Genomic DNA, 21,174 nt, shown 5'->3' on the forward strand with positions numbered 1-21,174 from the left:
TTTCGAGGACTATTAATGCTGTTAAATACTTATAAACCTCGTGAGATTAATGATGAATTTTATAAAAAGTTATATACATCTGAAGGAAAACAAGAAACTGGATCGACTGATCTTTTTTTTTAATCACAGTTGAATTTACCGATATTAGAGGATGCAGATATACAGGAGTTAGAAGAACCATTTACTGATTTGGAAATTAAAATGGCTATGCTAGAAATGCCAAACAGTAAATTGCCTGGTGACGATGGATTTTTGTTTGAATTTTATAAAATGTTTTATGATGATTTATCTACAGTGTTTGGGGATGTATTATGTCAAGTTGGAGAACATTATGAATTACCTGAGTCTTGTTCTAGTGCTTTAATTACAGTAATCCCCAAAAAAGATAGAGTTCCTTTGAAAGTATCTTCATATAGACCAATTTCATTGTTAAATGTAGATTATAAAATAATAGCTAAAATATTAGCGAATAGATTGGCTAAATTTTTACCTGTTGATTCATATGGATCAAACAGGTTTTATGAATAGATATGCTTCAGATAATATTTTGCGGGTGATTAGTTTGATTAATAGATTTCAACAATCTTCAGATCACCCGATGGTGATATCTTTAGATGCAGAAAAAGCATTTGATAGAGTTGAATAGAATTTTTTGTTTAAAGTTTTGGAGAAATTTAAGTTTGATCCTTTCTTTATTGGTTGTATTAGGGCTCTATATAGTAAACCAGTAGCTAGAGTATTGATAAATGGTTTGATTTTGGAACCCTTTAAGTTAACTCAATCAACTCGTCAAGGTTATCCTTTATCACCAGCTTTGTTTGCATTAGTGATTGAACCTTTAGCACAGCTGATAAGACAAAATACACAGATACAACGTGTGAACCAGCAGGTCATAACGTTTCTTTATTTTCATGTGTTTCATCTCTTTGAATACAGGCATCTGGTGCTGCCTCCTTTTCTTTCATTTTACTCAGCATGAGACAATTTGCTATCACATGACCAGGTTTCTTACAATAGTGGCAAAGTGAACCCAAAGATTTTTCCTTTTCTTGCTTCTTTTCTTCTTTAACCCTAGGACTACCTCCCCATTTATTTTCTAACTTACTTGGATATTTCACATGTCCCTTTTGGAAAAGCCTATTGGATACAAATCTAACTTAGTAGGTTAAAGCATATTATTCTGCTAATTTAGCGGAATTCTGCCATGCTTCCACACCCTTTTCATCTAAATATGCTTTTATGTCATTAGGAACACACCTTTTAATTTCCTCAACCAACACCAACTCTTTCAATCTGTTACAGTCACCATTTATCTCTTTTGATCAAAGCACACAGCTTTGTCATATGCAAAATCTATATAAGACTGGTTCACTGATTTCCTTGAATTCCTGAATTTTTGTCTGTAAGCTTCTGAAACCAATTTATAAGCCTGAAGTACAGCTTGCTTTACAATATCATAATTAGTGGCTTGTTGAATTGTGAGGGTAGAGTAAGCTGCTGAACCTTTCTTTTAATCACACTCTGTAACATGAGGGACCAATGGTCTCTTGGCCATTTTAAACTCTCAGCAACTTTCTCAAAATGCTGAAAGTATTTATCAATGTCAGCCTCATTAAATGGAGGAACTAACTTCACCTCCCTACTAGTCATAAAACTCATGAGGATCAAGAGATGAATACCTGTCTTCTCTTATTTCTTTCAAACTCACTTTGGTTTTCTGCTTACTCAGCTCTACATTTTTTTCTAGTTTTTGCTCTTTCTCAAATTGCCTTTGCCTTTCTGATTTCTCCCTTTATTAAAAAATCTTCTTTCCTTTGCTACTCTGCTTCCTTCATCTCAAATCTTCTTTCAACCCAGTGCACATAGCTCAAGCTTCTTTTGTTCTCTCTCAGACTAGTATCTACATTTTTCTAGCTCAAACTGTTCCAACTGCTGGTCATGAGATATACTCTTGGAAAATTGTTTTAACTCCTCATCCTCAAATGTCCACTCTTTTACATAGTGTTCAGCTATAATTCTCTGGATCCCTGTCTTTTTTTATCAACTGCTTTACTCCTGCAAGTTCCAACTTTTGCACAATAGTTACTGACTCACTCCTTTTCACTCTCTGTAGAGGTCGGCAATGCCAAAAACTTCTCAGAGGAATTTAACCAAACAAATCGAAAATCAATCAATTAATAAGCTCCAATTTTGGTTATATCCTGGACAAACCCCAATTTCTTACGTTATAGACCAGCAGCAATAGAAATTCATGAAGAAAATAGTATCTTAAAACAATATTTTTTATTAATAACTATTAATATATCTTACTCAATTCTAAACTTAACCCCAACTATGCAAAAATGTGTATATATATGTGTGTGTGTGTGTGTGTGTGTGTGTGTGTGTGTGTGTGTGTGTGTGTGTGTGTAGATTACAGCTTAGACACAATTCTGAAATGTCAAATTCAAAGTTCAGTCTTAGAAATCTTGTGTTTAAACTCAGAATCTTTAAACTGATGTTCATAAATAATTATGGAGTAGATGAGGCATCAAGTCATCAGACTTCTCAAAACTCATTAATTCTTGTCAAGTTGCTTTTAGAGAAATGTTCCTTCATACGAATGATTTGTCATAACCTCCCCCTTTCTTGCATAGGAGTTATTAAGCTTGTGACTTCTGCAATACTTTCAAAGACCCAGGCAAGGGTCAGATGAAGCAACCATCATAATGGTCATTATCCAAGTGCATGAATTGTCTTATATTCTTTACCCAGATATGGGTCAATCAGAAGTGCTATTACAATGGCCATAGCATTACCACTCTCTCCTGACAAAGAGAAGCAGTCAAAGTGACCATCTTCCTCTGAAGTCACTTGAATTGTCTTTTTAGATGACTCAAGTTGAATACTGAAATGCTGTTATTTCAAGTGTCTAATCACATGGTTCTTAGTTTCCCAAAAGCATGAGTCAACAAGCAAATAGTCCCTCCTGTTTAAACAGATGTCCTTCTTAGTAAACATTAATTGTTTCAGTATTTCAATGGAACAATAAACAAGCTGTTTTATGTAACAGACAGGTAACAGTATTCTGGAGAGAACCTATGTCTTTCCCTGGTCCAACCACCCCCCCCCCCCCACCCCCAACAGTAACTATAAAATATATATATATTTAAAATTTTGAAAAACAGAACTCTGTAATACTCTGAATATCTCAAACCAAACCCATTCCTAATGTCCTCATTTGGGGAAGTCTAGGTCTAAACAACCAAATGGAGAAATATTTTTCATCCAAGGCATTTCCCTGTAAAACCCTTACATAACAAAACTACAGCATGCAGTTAAGCTTGTAATGAAAGAGTACCAACTCTAAATTTGCTAAGTTGTCATGCTGCATTTCCATGATTCCAACAAATGATATCAACATTGTTCTGCTCCAAATAATTAACATGAAACTTCTCATTTTTTTCACAAATACTCAACCTTCTTTGGCTTGGCTTCGCGGACGAAGATTTATGGAGGGGTAATGTCCACGTCAGCCGCAGGTTCGTTTGTGGCTGACAGGCAGACACGGTTGCAGCGGTTGCAAGGGAAAATTGGTTGGTTGGGGTTGGGTGTTGGGTTTTTCCTCCTTTGTCTTTTGACAGTGAGGTGGGCACTGCGGTCTTCTTCAAAGGAGTTTGTTGCCCACCGAACTGTGAGGCGCCAAGATGCACGGTTTGAGGCGATATCAGCCCACTGGCGGTGGTCAATGTGACAGGCACCAAGAGATTTCTTTAGGCCAGGGGTGTTAAACTCAAATTCACGGAGGGCCAAAATTAAAAACTTGGACTAAGTCGAGGGCCGAACTAAATATTTATTGAAATTTTTCAACAACATCTGCATGTTTTCTCTTCTTTCAACATATGTAATGTTAAACTTTAGGATACAACTTTAGGAGGATAATGTTACAGGTCAGGAGTAGGTAGCTCAAGTTCACCCTTTGCTTGACCTGAGGGAAACATATTTGGTCCCTGTGGAGATGTAGTTTATTTTGGCCTGCATCAGGACTCAGCATTTCTTGCTCACTCCTCAGGCTCTAGGCCTCTATTCACCCTCGACCTACCATCCCTCTACCTGACTAGTCCTTTACCCAACCTCTACTCACCCCTCACTCCACTCGCTCTGCCTCTTCCCACCCCATCCTATACACGCCCCTCTACTGCCTCTCCCCTCAACCTGTTCCTCCCTCTACCTGTCTCTCACCCTCTAATCACCCCTCCCCTTCTCGCCCTGCCCCTCCCCTTTTACCTCTTCCCTATCCAGCCCTCCTTCTACTCATCCCTCCCTCTAACTGCCCCTCGCACCACCATAACTTCCCCTGCCCATTACTCCTCACCTTCACCCTCTGCCCACCCCTGCTTACCCACCCACTCAGGCCCAGTGCGCTGCCGATCAGCCTTTGCGGACAGCCACCATCTCTCTCTTCACGTGCAGGGTCGAACCAGCCGTCCCTGGGGTCTACGCGGGTGCATGCGCTGAAGGCCATGGCGACCGGGAGAAGTGTGCTCGCGCTGTGGAAGGGCTGTCCGGTGCCAGTCGCGCGGGGCTCGCGCTGCCCGAGGGCCGTGCGCAGCCTGCCATGCCCGTCGCGCTGACAGGAAATCACAGGCGCTCGCCCATCCGCCGCACTGCTCGACAGGTGGGAGAAATGACTGGTTGTGCGGGGAGCCTTCCAACTGGCTTGCCGGCTGATAACATCGACAGACTTCTCGTGTTACAATTTCTCGTGTTACAATGGGGAAGGATGTGCAATGAAGGGGGAGGATGGTAGGGGTGACCTTACCAAAAAACAGCATCGGCTCTCGCTGCAGGGCGGGCCACCTCTCATACATTTTTGATATGATCTTGTGGGCCAAATATAATTATATCGCGGGCCAAATTTGGCCCGCGGGCCAGAGTTTGACATGTGTGCTTTAGGCAGTCCTTGTACCTCTTCTATTTTCCGAGTTTATGTAACATGTGTTAAACTGCCATTCCCCATCACTTTTGTCTATAACCGGTCCCATTTTCCTAGCCTATTTTCTGAATCGAGCACTACAATTAAAATTTCCCAGGCTACAGGTTTATGCGACAAAACTCAAAACTCCATCACTTTTGTCCACAATCTGTCCCATTTCCTGAGCCTGCTATCCAAAATGAGTCTTACAATTAAAATTTACCCAGGCTACAAATCTATGCAACAAAACTCAAAACTCTACTTTTCTTACCTTGTCTTTACTCTCGGGATCTTTGTCAGCTCTCAGCAGGGAACCAGATCAACCTTGGATGAGGGACCACAGTATTCCCGGAAGTCAGCTATGGAGTCCAGGCTCAAGGGACCCAGAGGCATGCTGTCAACTCCATCCAAAGTTCTGGTTTCCTTGTGGCCCCTTTCTTCACCTGCAGCAATCATCCCAGTGAGATCCTACTGACTATGTCAATGTGGAAGTCAGCCCACACTGCAATAAGACAAACAGCAGAATGCAGCAGAACCAATTAAGCAAACAACAGTTTCTTTATTCAGCCTTGATAATGCCAGCAGGAGTAAGGGGTACAAAGAATGAGCAGACAGTGTCACTCATTCCCTGCACTGAGCCTCACTCAATTCATACAGCATTTAGGTACATCTTAAATATTCGTGTAGTTTCATAAGTTATCTGCACAGGTTTCTTGCAGCTGATTGTTCCTGTTTTTCATGAACATCTGTCTCTAGATATGCAACTTAATCAACTTTAGTCATTCTATATGTGTCAAAGTGAGCCATATCTTGTGGTTTTGTTTTCAGACATATCAGTCAATCTTGTACTTACAAAACTATGCTCCAGTCTATTGCCTAAATTGTGAATATTTGTCTGCAAGGCTACACATAGATGCAGAGGCCCCTTTCCCATGTTTGACAACCTTGCTTAACATTCTTTTAGATTATTTTACACCCATCCCCGTTTCTCATCCCTCTTTCCTTCCTCCCTCTCCTTCCACCCCCTTTCTCTTCCTTCTCTCCAACCTTCCCTCTTTCCATCCTCATTTCTCCTTCTTTCATCCCCATTTTCCTCCCTTCCCCTTTCTCTCCTTCCTTCCTTTTATCTCCCCTCTCTCTTTCCAACCCCTTTTCTCTCTCCTTCCATCCCCTCATCCCCGTGTTTCTCTCTCCCTTTCTTCCCCTTCCTCTCTCCTCCCCACTTCTTTCATTCTCATTTCTCTCTCCCTTCCACTTTTCTCTCATCCCCGTTTCTCTCCCTTTCCTTTTCCCTATCTCTTTCCCTCTCCGTTTCTCTGCCCTATCCTCGCCCTACCCTCACCCTCTCCCTTCCCCCCCCCCTCCCCTTTGCTCCGTCCCTCCCCGCTGTGGCTTCTGCGCACGCGCGGCCCGCTCAGCGAAGCAAGATGGCGGAGGGTGCGACGTCTTTGAAGGAGTTGCGGGCCCAGTACGGTGAGTGGGATGTGGGAGATGGCGGCAAGGATTTATCCCCCTTCTGCTTTTTGGCTGGGGTCTCCTCTCATGGGTGAAGATGCTGGGAGGCGTCGGTCGGTCGGTCAGAGTGTGCGGAGAGGAGGGCGAGTGTTGTCAGCTCAGCGGAGTGCATTGGTGGGGTGAGGTGCGAGGGATGTGTGGAGGAGGGAGGGTTGGGAGGTGGTTTGAGTGGGCTGTGGGGAGGGTGGGCGAGGAGTGTTGGACAGAGGTAGGTGTGAGTGTGAGGAGGCAGTGAGGGAGGTGGGGGGGGGGGTGCGAAAAGACTTGTCGGTTGTGTCCAATCGTGCTTGAGGTGGAACAGGAAGGTTAAGGATGATGAATGGAGTTGTTGCTGAGTCTGCAACGTCGTCCATTCTTTGTTCATCTTGAGAGTTGCCAGAATCAGGCAGGGTTGCTGTGTTGTCTAAACTTTTCAAACTGCACTGACTGGAGTTTTGGAGCTTGCATCTGGTATTATCCATCAGATATTACAAGATTCATATTCCCCAAATTTTTTTCAATGATAGCTCCTATTTTACCAACAGTGAATTACTGTCTGGAAGTTCCAACACTTTGAGTTTTTCTTGGAAGGTAAGAAGTAAAATTTATATAAATTAACAAGATCATGAAGTGGTCATGAGAAGCGAATCCTTGTGAGGGTTTCAATGTTCCATAATTGTAGGAGGTTAAACAAGAATGTCAGCAGATGTTGTGATTTTAGTTTAATACAGAAAAGTGCTGGAGAAACTAAGCAGGTCAAGCAGCATCCATTGGAAGTAAAGATATATAACCAACGTGTTGAGCCTCAGCCCTTCATCAAGGTATGAGCAAAAATCAGGAAGGTTGGAGAGGAGTGAAGAGAAGAAGAGGCAGAGGGAAGAAACAACCCTACAGATAGATGGATATGTCTTAGGTGGATATGTGTGTGAGGGCAGAAGAGAAAAAAGCTGAGAAGGTATAGGGGAGGGTCATCTTGCATCAATGTGCCTTTCTTAGCGCAATAATTGTTGATATGGTTCATAGTGCAATAAATAAAAAGTTACAAAAAAATGTGCCTTTCTTTTAGTTGCCCATATTTTACCAGCTTCCTCCTCCATCCCTGGCAGTGTATTCCAGCACCCACCACTCTAAATTAAAAAAAAAATCTTCCCTAAACCTTCCTCCACTCATCTTAAACAGATGGCCTCTGGCATTAGTCATTGCTGCTGTAGGGAATGACTGCTGCTGGTTGTCTATCTATGCACTTCATAATCTTCGACACACCTCTGTAAAGTTGCTCTCACCCTCTGTTTTTCCAAAGAGAAAAGCCTAAGCTCGCTTAACCTTTCCTCACAAGCCAAGTTCTCTACACCAGGCAGCATCACAATAAAGTTAATTGATTATTTTTAAATCTTAGTTATTCATAATAAAAATCTTTATAAGAAATCAATTCCACAAGCTTCCACATTTCTTGTCCCTTCTAACCCACAGTGTTCAGTCCACTGCCTGTAATTTCTGAGGTCCTTCCAGTTCACCATCTTTTTTCAATATGTCCTCATTCAGTCTGGCAGCTCCCTTTCTCCTATATTAAACCCTCTCCTCATTTAATGTGCTCCTTTAGTCCCGGTTTCAATTCCCATCTGACAAACTTGCAAAATAGAAGCAATTGTAAATGATTTGGCTTTTAAATTTTTAATTTAACTTTACACGTGCAGTACGGTAACAGGCCATTTCAGCCCACGAATCTGTGCCGCTCTATTAACCTACACCCCCGGAATGTTTTGAATGGTGGGAGGAAACCAGAACCCCTGGGGAAAATCCACAGAGACACAGGGTGAATGTACAAACTGCTTACAGACAGCGTTCGAATCTCCAGTCCCGATCGCTGGTGATGTAAAGGCTAACCGCTATTTCCCCTCCTTCCACCCCCCCCCCCACCCCCCCCCCACTTTTTGAAGCAGCTCTGCTCCATTTTATTTCAATTTTAATTCCATGCTTTACTCTGGAAGTGGCGTGGAATTGCTTATGCAGTTATGTGAATTGTTTGAATGACAGATATCATTGAGAAGATAAGGCACTTTTACAAAATCTAAGTGCAGAATTGTGGTATTTCAAGAGTACATACAATGGGAGAATGGGCAGATGAGTGGTTGACAAAATTTAATATAGAGAACTGAAGTGATGCACTTTACAGAAGGAATGAGAGATAAGGAAAATAACATGGTTCTAAAAGATGCATAGGAATTGAACCCAGTACATGTGTATAAATCCTTGAAATTGGTAGGCCATGTTGAGAGAGTAGTTAGAAGATCATGGGATCTTAGGCTTCATTCATTTTCTTTCTTTGGCTTGGCTTCGCGGACGAAGATTTATGGAGGGGTATGTCCACATCTGCTGCAGGCTCGTTGGTGACTGACAAGTCCGATGCGGGACAGGCAGGCACGGTTGCAGCAGTTGCAAGGGAAAATTGGTTGGTTGGAGTTGGGTGTTGGGTTTTTCCTCCTTTGTCTTTTGTCAGTGAGGTGGGCTCTGCGGTCTTCTTCAAAGGAGGTTGCTGCCTGCCGAACTGTGAGGCGCCAAGATGCACGGTTGGAGGCGATATCAGCCCACTGGCGGTGGTCAATGTGACAGGCACCAAGAGATTTCTTTAAGCAGTCCTTGTATCTCTTCTGTGGTGCACCTCTGTCTCGGTGGCCAGTGGAGAGCTCGCCATATAATACGATCTTGGGAAGGCGATGGTCCTCCATTCTGGAGACTGACCCACCCAGCGCAGTTGGGTCTTCAGCAGCATGGATTCAATGCTTGCAGACTGCCAGCTCGAGTACTTCGATGTTGGTGATGAAGTCATTCCATTGAATGTTGAGGATGAAGCGGAGACAGCGCTGATGGAAGCGTTCTAGGAGCCGTAGGTGATGCCGGTAGAGGACCCATGATTCGGAGCCGAACAGGACCGTGGGTATGACAACGGCTCTGTACACACTGATCTTTGTGTGTTTCTTCAGGTGGTTGTTTTTCCAGACTCTTTTGTGTAGTCTTCCAAAGGCGCTATTTGCCTTGGCGAGTCTGTTGTCTATCTCTTTGTTGATCCTTGCATCAGATGAAATGGTGCAACCGAGGTAGGTAAACTGGTTGACCGTTTTGAGTTCAGTGTGCCCAATGGAGATGTGGGGGGGCTGGTGGTCATGGTGGGGAGCTGGCTGATGGAGGACCTCAGTTTTCTTCAGGCTGACTTCCAGGCCAAACATTTTGGCAGTTTCCGCAAAACAGGACGTCATGCGCTGGAGAGCTGGCTCTGCATGGGCAACTAAAGCAGCATTGTCTACAAAGAGTAGTTCACGGACAAGTTGCTCTTGTGTCTTGGTGTGAGCTTGCAGGCGCCTCAGATTTGAAGAGACTGCCGGCTTGCAGATGTAGGCAGACTCTACTGTTCTGGCAAGCCTCAGGCTGAACGACGCCTATCTGGTGTTGGCTTCGTGGTCAAGAACTCCATTGCCTCCAAACTCGAAAACCTCCCGACAGGCCACTCTGACCAGATCATGTCCATACGACTTCCCCTTCAAAAAATGACAAGTTCTACACTGATCTGCGCAACCTCAACCAACGCACCCCTACAGCTGACAAGGTTGTCATCCTTGGCGACTTCAACGCTTGCATCGGTAAAGACTCAGAAACCTGGCCAAGATTCCTTGGCAAGCATGGTGTCGGCAAGTGCAATGACAATGGGCGCCTCCTGTTGGAACTCTGCGCAGAACAGCGGCTTGTCATTACTAACACCCTTTTCCAGCAGAGAGACAGCCTGAAGACTACCTGGATGCATCCCCGATCCAAACACTGGCACCTCCTGGACTACGTTCTGGTGCGAGGAAGAGACAAACGAGATGTACTCCACACCAGGGTCATGCCCAGCGCGGAATGCCACACTGACCACCGGCTTGTCGCTGCAAGCTCAACCTTCACTTCAAGTCAAAGTTCAAGAACAGTGGAGCCCCCAGAAAGAGGTTCAATGTTGGAAACATGCAGTCAGACGTAGTGAGAGGAAACTTCCAGGCAAATCTCCAAGCAAAGCTCGAGGATGCAAACTGCCTCACGGACACATCTCCTGAAACCCTCTGGGATCAGCTGAAAACGGCCATACTGCAATCCACTGAAGAGGTACTGGGCTTCTCTTCCAGGAAAAACAAGAACTGGTTTGACGAAAACAACCAGGAAATCCAGGAGCTGCTGGCAAAGAAGCGATCTGCCCACCAGGCTCACCTTGCAAAGCCTTCCTGGCCAGAGAAAAAACGAGTCTTCCGTCTTGCATGCAGCCACCTTCAGTGCAAACTCCGGGAGATCCAAAATGAGTGGTGGACTAGCCTCGCCAAACGAACCCAGCATAGCGCCGACATTGGCGACCTCAGGGGTTTTTATGAGACACTAAAGGCGGTGTACGGCCCCTCACCCCAAGTCCAAAGCCCTCTGCGCAGTTCAGATGGCGAAGTCCTCCTCAGCGACAAGATCTCCATCCTCAACCGATGGTCAGAACACTTCCAATCCTTTTTCAGTGCCAACCGCTCTGTCCTAGAATATAGAAGTGATGTTAAAATTAATCTATATTTAATTTTGGTCGCCACAGTTGAAGGATATTAATATTCTCATGAGGTTGCAAAAAAACACAATAGAATAGTTCCAGGACAGATTTCAGCTGCAATGTTTAGCTGCAGAAGCTGGAGTTGCTCTTAAAGGTTAAGAAAATTGGCTAGAGGAAAACCAAGTCTTGATGGATTTAATTAGGATTAAACAAAGCAATGCAACAATCCTTTAGTGGTTCATTAACCAGGTGGGAGGTTTAAAGTGATGAATATAAGATATGAGGGAGATATTTTGTAAAGAGAGAGAGAGAGGGGGAGTTTTCTGCAGGGCTATTAGTAAAGAGGATGGGTGTAAAACTACAAACATTTAGAATAGAATTAATGGATTGAATGGCTTTTTGTGCTATGACCTTTTTAAAAATATAGTCATGGAGAGATACAAGGCAGTAAAAGGCCCTTCTGCACACTTAGTCCTCTCTGATCATCAGCCAACCATTTACATTAGTCCAGCATTTCCATCAACATCCCAGATTCTATAGTTTTCCCTGAATTAGCCCCCCCCCCCCAACCCCTGTACCATTCAAAATCCTGCAGTAGCAGAGGACCACTTAGCCCTGGAACTTATTATGAAAGTTGGTCAGTTTTACCTTATTTTTGTCTTCCTCAAATCCTTTAGCCAGCAAAAGTCAATAACTAAATATTTGATTTTTTTATCAACACCCAGCAATCTGCACCCCTTCTGCTCCCACCAAAAAGTAGGGGAATTTGGTAAAGAGTTTGGAGATTGGAACATTTATCAATCCAAGGCTGTCACATGTTCTATTGTTACAGATGGTAAACATCTGAAACATGGTGCCTGTGTAAGATCTGATAATATTGGTAGTTTTCTGCAAGCTGAACTCTGTTCTGTCCATTTGTATAGTGCCTTATTCCAAAGAGAAATTGTTGTTATTGTAATTTAATACTCGTATATTGGCTTGGTTTGGTTCACAATTGGACATGTGATTAGGGGAAGTTAGCTCCATGTGGCTTGTAAGGAGATGTGAAGCTTCATTAGAAAATTGTAAATACGGTAATGCGAATGCTGTTGAGGGCTCTGATTAAAAGATTCTTTCTTTGTGGAAGACAGCAGATATTTAAAAAAAAGTAAAAGCCTAATTTTACTAGTAGTGAAAACACTAGGAAGTATCTACAATAAGATTTAGAAAATAGTCAGATTGTATATCAACATGCATTTATGAAAGGGAATTTGACAAATCTGTGAACTTTTCTTGAAGTTGCAGTGAGCAGAAACTGGGGGATGTGTATTTGGTCTTTCAGAAAGTGAGAGCTGGAGCAGGCAGGTTGGGGGAGGGGTGGGGGAAGAATAGACTGCAGGGGCAGGATTTGCTAATGGACTGAACAGTAGGAATTAGAGCAGTGGTTCTCAACTTTTTTCTTTCCACTCACATACCACTTTAAGTATTCCCTATGCCATAGGTGCTCTGTAATTAGTAAGGGGTTGCTTAAGGTGGTATATGGGTGGAAAGAAAAAGGTTGAAAACCACTGTTTTAATCATACCTAATTGACTCGTTATGTGCACGGTTTCAGAACTCTAAAGGAAATGGGCCAATGACAATTTTTCTCAAGCAAAATATTTCAGTAACAATTGGTTCTTGAGCAGTGATTCTCAACTTTCCCTTCCCACTCACATACCACCTGAAGCAATCCCTTACTAATCACAGAGCACTTATGGTATAGGGATAAAACAGAATTCTGTTGACATTGTGGTTAAGTAAAAAAACACACAAATGCTGGAGAAACTCAGCAGGTCAAACAGAGCCTTTATGTAGCAAAGGTGAAGATACATCACCAATGTTTTGGGCTTGAGCCCTTCATCAAGATGAGAGATAAAGGCACTGTTTGACCTGCTAAGTTTCTCCAGCATTTGTGTGTTTTTTCACTTGTGGCATAGGGATTACTTAAAGTGGTATGTGAGTGGAAATAAAAAGGTTGAGAACCACTGAATTAGAAGATAATTTTGAGATTGAGTGTAATAGTAATGGTGCCAAAGTGGTGTGGACCTGCAGCCGTTCAGGATCATCAGTGTTTTTTTTAACTGAATCAAGTGTAAAATTTCAAAATTGCACAGGAAGCAAAGTTGTGAGGAATATGCAGAGAACCATTGAGGATGAGTGAGGACATGCCAGATGGAAAATAAGTCAAATCTGAGAAACTTACCCAGGAGCAGGGATGGTAGGTATGGACGGTGCAAGAAGATGGGATAGTATAAAATGGGCCAAAGGGCCTGTTTCATTGCTGCCCTGTTCTATGCTGTAAACATTTTCTCCACATTGATAGGTATTTACTAAATTAGAGTATGTTTTGGTGACAAGATTAAACACGAAAGTCTGCAGATACTGTGAATGTAGTAAAAACACAAAAGTGCTGGAGAAACCACCATCCACAGGAGGTAAAGAAATAACCCAACAGGCCTGAAGTGTTGGTTATATATCTTTACCTCCTGTGGATGCTGCAAGACCTGCTGAGTTTCTGCAGCACTTTTGACCTCCCATACAACTTATTGAGTTTTATTGTAAACGTTTCGATTAAGGGATTCTGAGATACACAAACAGGAAGTCTCAGATTCAAATCAGGCATAAGAATACTTTGGTCTGAGCTAAATCTATTTCAAGGTCAGATTTATTCCATTCAGATATAATTCCATTTCCCCCATGTCAGGAGAGAAGCATATCACTGAATTTATACTGAAAATATCCTGGTTTTAATTTTTAATTTAGAAATACAGCACAGTATCAGGCCCTTCTAGCTCACAAGCACCAGTTGCCCAAATACACCCATGTGACCAATGAACCAAATGGCCACATGTGTCTTTGTAATGTGGAAGGAAAATAGAACACCAGGAGGAAACCCATAGGGAAAATGTACAAACTCCTTACAGACAATGGTGGATTCAAACACGGGTCACTGATAGTGTTGTCACTGACTGTAACAGTGTTGGATATCCGCTGCACTAACCATGTTGCTGCCTTTCCGCCAGATACCACTTGGATTAAGGAGCATTTTACTAATTGGAGGACATTGAGAAGTCTAAAGGGAACATATTATAAATGTTTAGAATCATTGGTGGGGAATGCAACAAGAGTTAGATCAATAACCCACAGGATTCAAAGGCTTTTAATGTCATGTCTTTCTTTGGCTTGGCTTCGCGGACGAAGATTTATGGAGGGGGTAAATGTCCACGTCAGCTGCAGGCTCGTTTGTGGCTGACAAGTCCGATGCGGGACAGGCAGACACGGTTGCAGCGGAAAATTGGTTGGTTGGGGTTGGGTTTTTCCTCCTTTGCCTTTTGTCAGTGAGGTGGGCTCTGCGGTCTTCTTCAAAGGAGGTTGCTGCCCGCCAAACTGTGAGGCGCCAAGATGCACGGTTTGAGGCGATATCAGCCCACTGGCGGTGGTCAATGGGGCAGGCACCAAGAGATTTCTTGTAACAATACATTAAAAAGGTAATATGCATGATATGCTTCATCTTGTGTCTGCTGTAAGGCAAACAAAGAGATACCATGAGCATTGCTCACTACCCCTAACAGTAAGAGAAGGAAGCAAAAGGGAGTCCCTCCAGAGACACTGAGTGGCTGTGGATTCACCTCCAGGGCTTCTGTAGCTGTACAGACCAGTTCATGCCATTGTCGACCCAAGCATCAGATCCAAACCTCCGAGACGATCAGGGAACCTTCAGCACTCGAGGCCCTTCGAGATCCCTTCTTGCCCTCAGACCCCTTCAAATTCAGGTTTCTATGCCTGATTGCCATGAGCCAGTCTCCAGGCCACAGCCTATGTGAGTCTTTCAACCACAAGTCACCAACAGCTCTGCAGCCTCTGTGGGCTCTTCAACTGCTGAGCCCTCGCTAGTCCGCTAATGTCACCTTCCCTGTAGGGTTGTCGTTGGTGCTTCTCCTTGTCAATGGGGGTGAGGGGGGGTGCTCTCCCTGTTGTTGGTACACTTTGCCAGTTCTCTGCTCCCTCATGGTACACTGCAAATGCAGGCATTGCCATATTGTGCGCAAATCTCTGTATTTGAAGGATTTAAAAATACACTCATCTTTTTAGCATGTCTGTTTAAAGCCTACATATCTGTAGGCATCAGACTGGGTGGTAGGACCCTGCAGAGCATCACTGCATTCTCATTTCCTACTCTCCTGGGTGTACATAAGTGGCAGCCCTGACGTTACGGTAGCCCCATCATTTAAAAAAAAATTAATTCTTGCCATAATTAATACAGAACTTATGATAAGTAGTCATAATTTCCTGTTCTGGCCCCAGAGGCAGTCTTGTGCATACCTCCATAACTCTGGAAGGGTATTGAGGCTTCAGAATTGTTGCAGAGATTTCCTAGATAGGCTTCACTAATAAGAACTTAGTAAGTGAAATTGGAGTTGTTCTGGGAGGTGAGGTGGTTAAGAGATAACCTAATACTGGATCAAAGGAAGAAGGAGTACATAGATTGAGGTGATTTGGCCAGGGAAGATTATTATTATTATTCCACAAGTTATGGTATGGAATTTTCTGTCTGAAAGGCCAGTGGAAGAAGATTCAGCAGTAAAATGAAATGGGATCCTAACACATTGCTGTAGGAAGAGATTGTAATAGTAATTGGAAAGTTCTTTCAAAGTGCATTAGTGTGATGGACCAAATAGCAGCTTTCGGTGTTGTTTGATTTTAATTGATTGTCGATAGATATTATCGATTGTTGGAAGTATCATTGGAGCTCCCAGGTTATGCTTTGTATTGTAGGATTATAAAAGTCTTTTTCAAATATAATTAATATATTTAAGGTTTAATTGCTGCAATGCTCCTCCATATGGGCACCCAATTATTAGTTCAGGTTCTATTTTTACATTTATTTATCTTGGATTGTTTACTTTATTTCCTTTCATCTTTCATTGTGGCAAAGAATTTAAATTAAAAGTTTTAAATTTAGCCAAACAGCACAGTAACAGACCATTTCAGCCCATGAGTCTGTGCCACCCAATTTACACCCTATTAACCTACTCCCCCGGTACATTTTGAATGTTTATGGAAGGAATCTGGATCACCTGGGGAAAACCCATGCAGACATGGGAGAACATACAAACTCTGGAGCTGTAAAGTGTAAACGTGTTGCGATAACTGCTATGCCAACTATGCCACCCTATACAGTCTACAATTAATCTGCTAATGGAATAGATTGTCAGGTAATTAAGATTTGGTTGTTATATTGAGCATACTGTATTTCAAGTCAAAATAGTATTGCAATAATGTGCATGCAGTAGGGAATGAGAGCCAAGTAGTTTTGACATTTAGCAATATATCTGTGAATTAGTGCAATACACAAAAATGCTGGAGAAACTCAGCTGGTCAAGCTGCATCTATAGGAAGGTCCTGTGAATTAGTTTTTGGTATTGTGACTGCTTAATGTGTAATGTAATGAGAGTTTATTATCATATACATAAGTACAATGTACAGATACATTGAAATTCTTGCTTGCTACAGACATGCAGATATGTAAGATATACCAACTATGATAGAACACATTAAATTACCATAATATGTCAAGACAGAAAAAGAGATAAATATGAAAAGATAAACATTCACAGTTGTAAAAAAAAAAGTTTCCTGCAAGGAAAGATTAAGCAGCCTGGTCTGTAGGTTTGGAGAAATGCAGAGATCACATTGAAAACATAATTTGTAAGGGATTCAACAGAGTAGTTCCCTGGACTTTAGAACCAAGGGTCACGGTTTCAAACTGAATAATTGACTATGCAAGACTGAGAAGGAATCTTTTGAGTCAGTCTGTGGAATTCATTTCCCAAAAGAGCTTTGCACCTATTTGCCAGAGTGCATGTTTTTTTCTTGGGAGGCTCAGTATATTCAAGATATGTCCTTAGAAATAAAAAAAAATCTATCAGAAGATATGGAGTTAGTGCAGGAAATCAGCATCAAGATGTTACTGATTGGTGGAGCAGACACAAGGGCTAAATAGGCTCTTCCTGCTTTTTCTTGTGTTGTACATTCGAACTGAATGGTACGTTGGGCTTGAAAGGATGCCTGTTGTTCCTGTGTTTCTAAAGCATCATTCTGCCTTGTACAGTGGATGATTGTTGGGCATCTGTGAGTCTCTTACTGAGTTCATGAGCAGCCAGCCATTATGACAGCAGCCGAACAGAATGTCTGGTTAGATTCAGACCTGATAAACAACTCAGAGCTGCTTACCCAATCTGAAACTAATCACTGATCAAACTAATTAAAAAGAGCAGTTCAGCAGGTGCTTGAAGGAAAAATTATTGTAATTGTATTTGATGTACTTCTGAGCATTTGTCCAATCCTGTTGAAAATTGGAAAGCTGCTGTTATTTTTCAGATTGTATATAATTGCTCAAAATAATGGATGCAAATCACTGTTAATTTTGCATGCTATTGCTAAATCTGGGCTGCATTTAAAGCAATGTAATATTGCTAATTATTAGGTAGACCTGGTATAGTAAAATCCATAGAAAATTCTAGATCATTCCTTCAGCAGTGACAGAGAAGCTGTATATTTTTTCAGATTTGTTTTCATAATCCTGAGTTTTACATTAACAATAAAAGCACAGTGCTGGAAACACTCTGCAGGTCAGACAGCATCTGGAAAGAAACAGTGATTCATGTTTCAGGTTAAAGATCCTTCTGTTTTTATTTCAGAATTCCAGCATCTTCTGTTGTTGATTTTTATTTAGATTTCCTGTGCATTACATTCTGTTCATTAAAAATGTACACTGCACAGTGACAGTATTTAAATTTAAAATGTGTGCGAAGATCAAGTCATGAGATCTTTATCAGTGAAGGGGTACTTCTTGTAAAACCCATGTTACAATAACTGACACTGTGGCTGAAGGAAACCATTCAGCTCATTGAGTATATGCAGTTCTGTGGGTCGATTGGATGCCATCTTCACTGGTTCTCAATGTTCACACCTGTCCCATACCCACCACTACTTATTTTTCTATAATGTATTCTCTCGTGTTTCTGTTTTGCCTTTATGACATCTACTCCAGGAACAATTTACATAGGCCAATTAACATACCAGCACATATTTGAAGTTTGGAAGGAAAGCAGAAGGCCACAATGTTGGGGAAAACTTGCAAATTTCTCATGGATAGTACTAGAGGTCAGGATTGAACCCAGCTTATTGGAGCCATGGCACAGAGTGCTAATTGTTCAAGATGGTCGTTTCTTGCGATTTAGTGAGATGCTTCTTCCTTATCTGTCCATGCTTGAATGTTGTCTAGATCTTTGCATGCGAAAGCATGAACTTTTGTGTTTTTTTATGGATCTGTGAATGAAATTGTGCAGTCATCAGTGAACATCTCCAGTTTGAGCTTGTGACAGAAGGAAGATCATCAATGAAGAAGCTGAATATAGTTGCGCAGTTTGACATCCAACAACCATAACAATCTTCCTTTTACAAAATATGCCTCAATCTATTGGATTGTTTTAATTTCCATTGACTTCAGTTTTGCCAGAACTCCTAAATGTCACTCTCAACAATATTGCCTTGATGTTTAGGGCAGCTTCTACCTCGCATATGGAATTCAGCTCAGTCCACATTTTAGAAAAACCCCATGGGCATTGGCAGGCACTACTTGACAAATCTATAAATGACCCCTTTCATCATTTGAGCACCTGTGATGCTATGGGCTGAATGCTGGAGGATGGGATTAGTATAGATAGTTTGAGTATACCTGATGATCAACACAGATGTGTGGTGGGTTTAATGCCTGTTTCCTGGCTGTATGAATCCCAAGACCATTAAAATTTGAGAATACACTAAATGGGTCATAATTAGGCATCTTGGATTAGTGGAAAGGCAAGAAATTGCAAATGTTGAAATCCAGAGGAAACAAATAAACTGCTGGAAGAACTCAGTAGGTTAGACACTGACTTGGAATGGTCACTGTTTTAGGTTGAAACCCAAGATTCTGGTTAAGTATCAGATTAGATTTGTCCTGCTTTTATTGAATGGGGCTACCGTAATTACTACACAGAATGACCTGTCCAAGCACTGTAGGCCTGCTATCTAACTTTTCAGTGCATATTTGGTTTGATGACCTCCCTGACACTGATGGCTCCATAGGTGGTTATGCTTTTAGCTAGCTAAACCCCAAACTCTAGAATTCTCAAGACCAGCCATTTTTAATCCTTTGTTGGCTATGGCCCCCTAGGACTCTACTTAAAGTTTATGGGATTAAAACATGAAAGTCTACAAACACTGTGATTGAAGTAAAAACACAATGCTAGAGAAACTCTGCAGGTCAAACAGTGTACTTTATATAGCAAAGATAAAGATACATAACCAATGTTTCAGGCTTGAGTCCTTATGTTCTTTGAGGAACTTTGCAAATTATGTACTTTATTGTACCTTGATGAAGGGCTCAAGCCCAAAATGTAGGTTAAACTTTATGGTCCCTCTTCCCTGTGAAGCAATCAAGTTTTGGTTTCTCCTATACTTCTCTCTGACAGATTCTTTATATTAAAAAAAATCACTAAAAATATTTGTTGCGAGAGGTGAAAATAAAACAAGGCTTTTACTTAAATGTGTTCTGGCCCCATTGAGAATGGCTGCACTAGACCTCCATCTGGAGTTCTTTAGACTCCACAATCAAAAATTGACCTTCAAAATTGAAAGGTAAAGACGGGGTGGACTGCAGGAAACTTCCATCTACCTTAGAAGTAGAACATAGCTAAAGGGGAAAGATTTAGAGAGGATCTAAGAGGAACCACCTTCTCCCAGAGTGGCAAGAAGCTGCAATGCACTGCTTGAGAGTAATGTAAGCCGGGTGCTTGTTGAGGTAAGCATTTTAATTGTTTAGATATAAAAATCTATGGACCAAGAACTGGAAAATGGGATCAATACAGAAGAGAGACCACTGTTCTTCATAGACATGTTGGGCCAAATAGGTTGTTTCCATGCTATACAATTCTAAGATTTTCTAAAATCTATCTCTTTGGTCAAGATTTTGATTTCCTATTTACTTACATAACTTTAAATTATCTTTCCATTTTGTGAAGTGTCTCAGACTGGTGCAGTGTTGATGATTGTATTGACTACAGCAAATTATCTGCAATGAAGGTGGGAGAATCAAGGGGTTGTTAATATTGTGTGCGAGAGAATAGGCTTTTGGAAACGAAGTTGCAAAATAGAATTGCTGGTGATCCAGCATAGACTCAATGGACCAAACAGCATTTTTCTCTGCTATAAGGAAAAGCAAACTCATACAAAATAAATGCAGCACTGCTAACTTAGTGCAGGTCAAACAGACTTCTTGTAGTAAACTTTCTCAGTCCATGTAAACCATTTAATGTTTGGCTTTTGTAACATTGAGCAGAGTCCTGAAAGTATATTTCGAGGGGATTATATTTCCGTATTCTGGTCATAATGCAACAGATTGTGTTAACACTGCGGTAATTCTGAGAAGACTGAATAACTTGTTTTTTTTTTCAAATATATTCATGCCCGTTCTTGTGCATTAATTCTCAAGGCTAGTATTATAGAGGATGGGTTGAATGCAACTCCCATTTCATGTGCTCTCAAAACCTCAGTTGCCCTGAAGATTTACTCTGAGTAGTAATTTACTGTTCTGAACTTGATCTATAAAATGGCATGAAGGATACTTTTGCTTAAGGGTTCTTTGTAAAATAAATGTTTGCTATCTCAGCCTCCTGCCCAATTTTAACAGAACTTTTATCTAAATTAACACTGATCAATGCACTTGGAGAAAATAAGTTAGCTGAGGTAGAAATTTTGCATCTTTGTTGTATGGCTTAGTTTGAGGTCTGAAATTGCTATGTGCAGCAGAAAAATGGGCTCGACAGCCCTCCACATCCATACTGACCTTTTCCCCTTTTACTCAAATTTCATTTGCACACCCTGGCAACATAATGTGAAGGGTGTGGAGAAATGGCTATTTCAGTTTGACCTTGAGTTAATCTAACAGATCATGATCAGTAAACAAAAGGTAGATCTACGACCCTACTTCAAGCTAAGAAGTTCAGAGTTTAATTCACAGAGCAAGATTCTGACTGTGTTGATACACAGGGGAAACTCTGCTTTAATTTAAAAAAAATCTTCAGTTTGTCATGGAACAACTGTTTATGAATG

General features: G+C 41.7%; 1 protein-coding gene across 5 annotated transcripts in view; it reads left to right on the forward strand.

Moving 5' to 3' along the window:
• The first annotated feature begins 6,355 nt into the window (after positions 1-6,355).
• map7d3 (MAP7 domain containing 3) overlaps positions 6,356-21,174 on the forward strand; it is a 140,594-nt gene continuing 125,775 nt past the window's right edge. For 2 of the 5 annotated variants that reach the window (XM_069893561.1, XM_069893564.1), the window contains exon 1: positions 6,380-6,427. Coding sequence is in view for 1 of the 5 variants with exons in the window: in XM_069893563.1 (XP_069749664.1) it covers positions 6,382-6,427 (46 nt within the window). In the remaining 4 variants the exon portion in view is untranslated. Of the gene's footprint in view, positions 6,428-21,174 lie in introns of all 5 variants that reach the window. The other 3 variants (XM_069893563.1, XM_069893565.1, XM_069893560.1) reach the window with 3 other exon arrangements.

The sequence above is a fragment of the Narcine bancroftii genome, chromosome 8 (assembly GCF_036971445.1).
Source record: "Narcine bancroftii isolate sNarBan1 chromosome 8, sNarBan1.hap1, whole genome shotgun sequence".
Taxonomy (NCBI): domain Eukaryota; kingdom Metazoa; phylum Chordata; class Chondrichthyes; order Torpediniformes; family Narcinidae; genus Narcine; species Narcine bancroftii.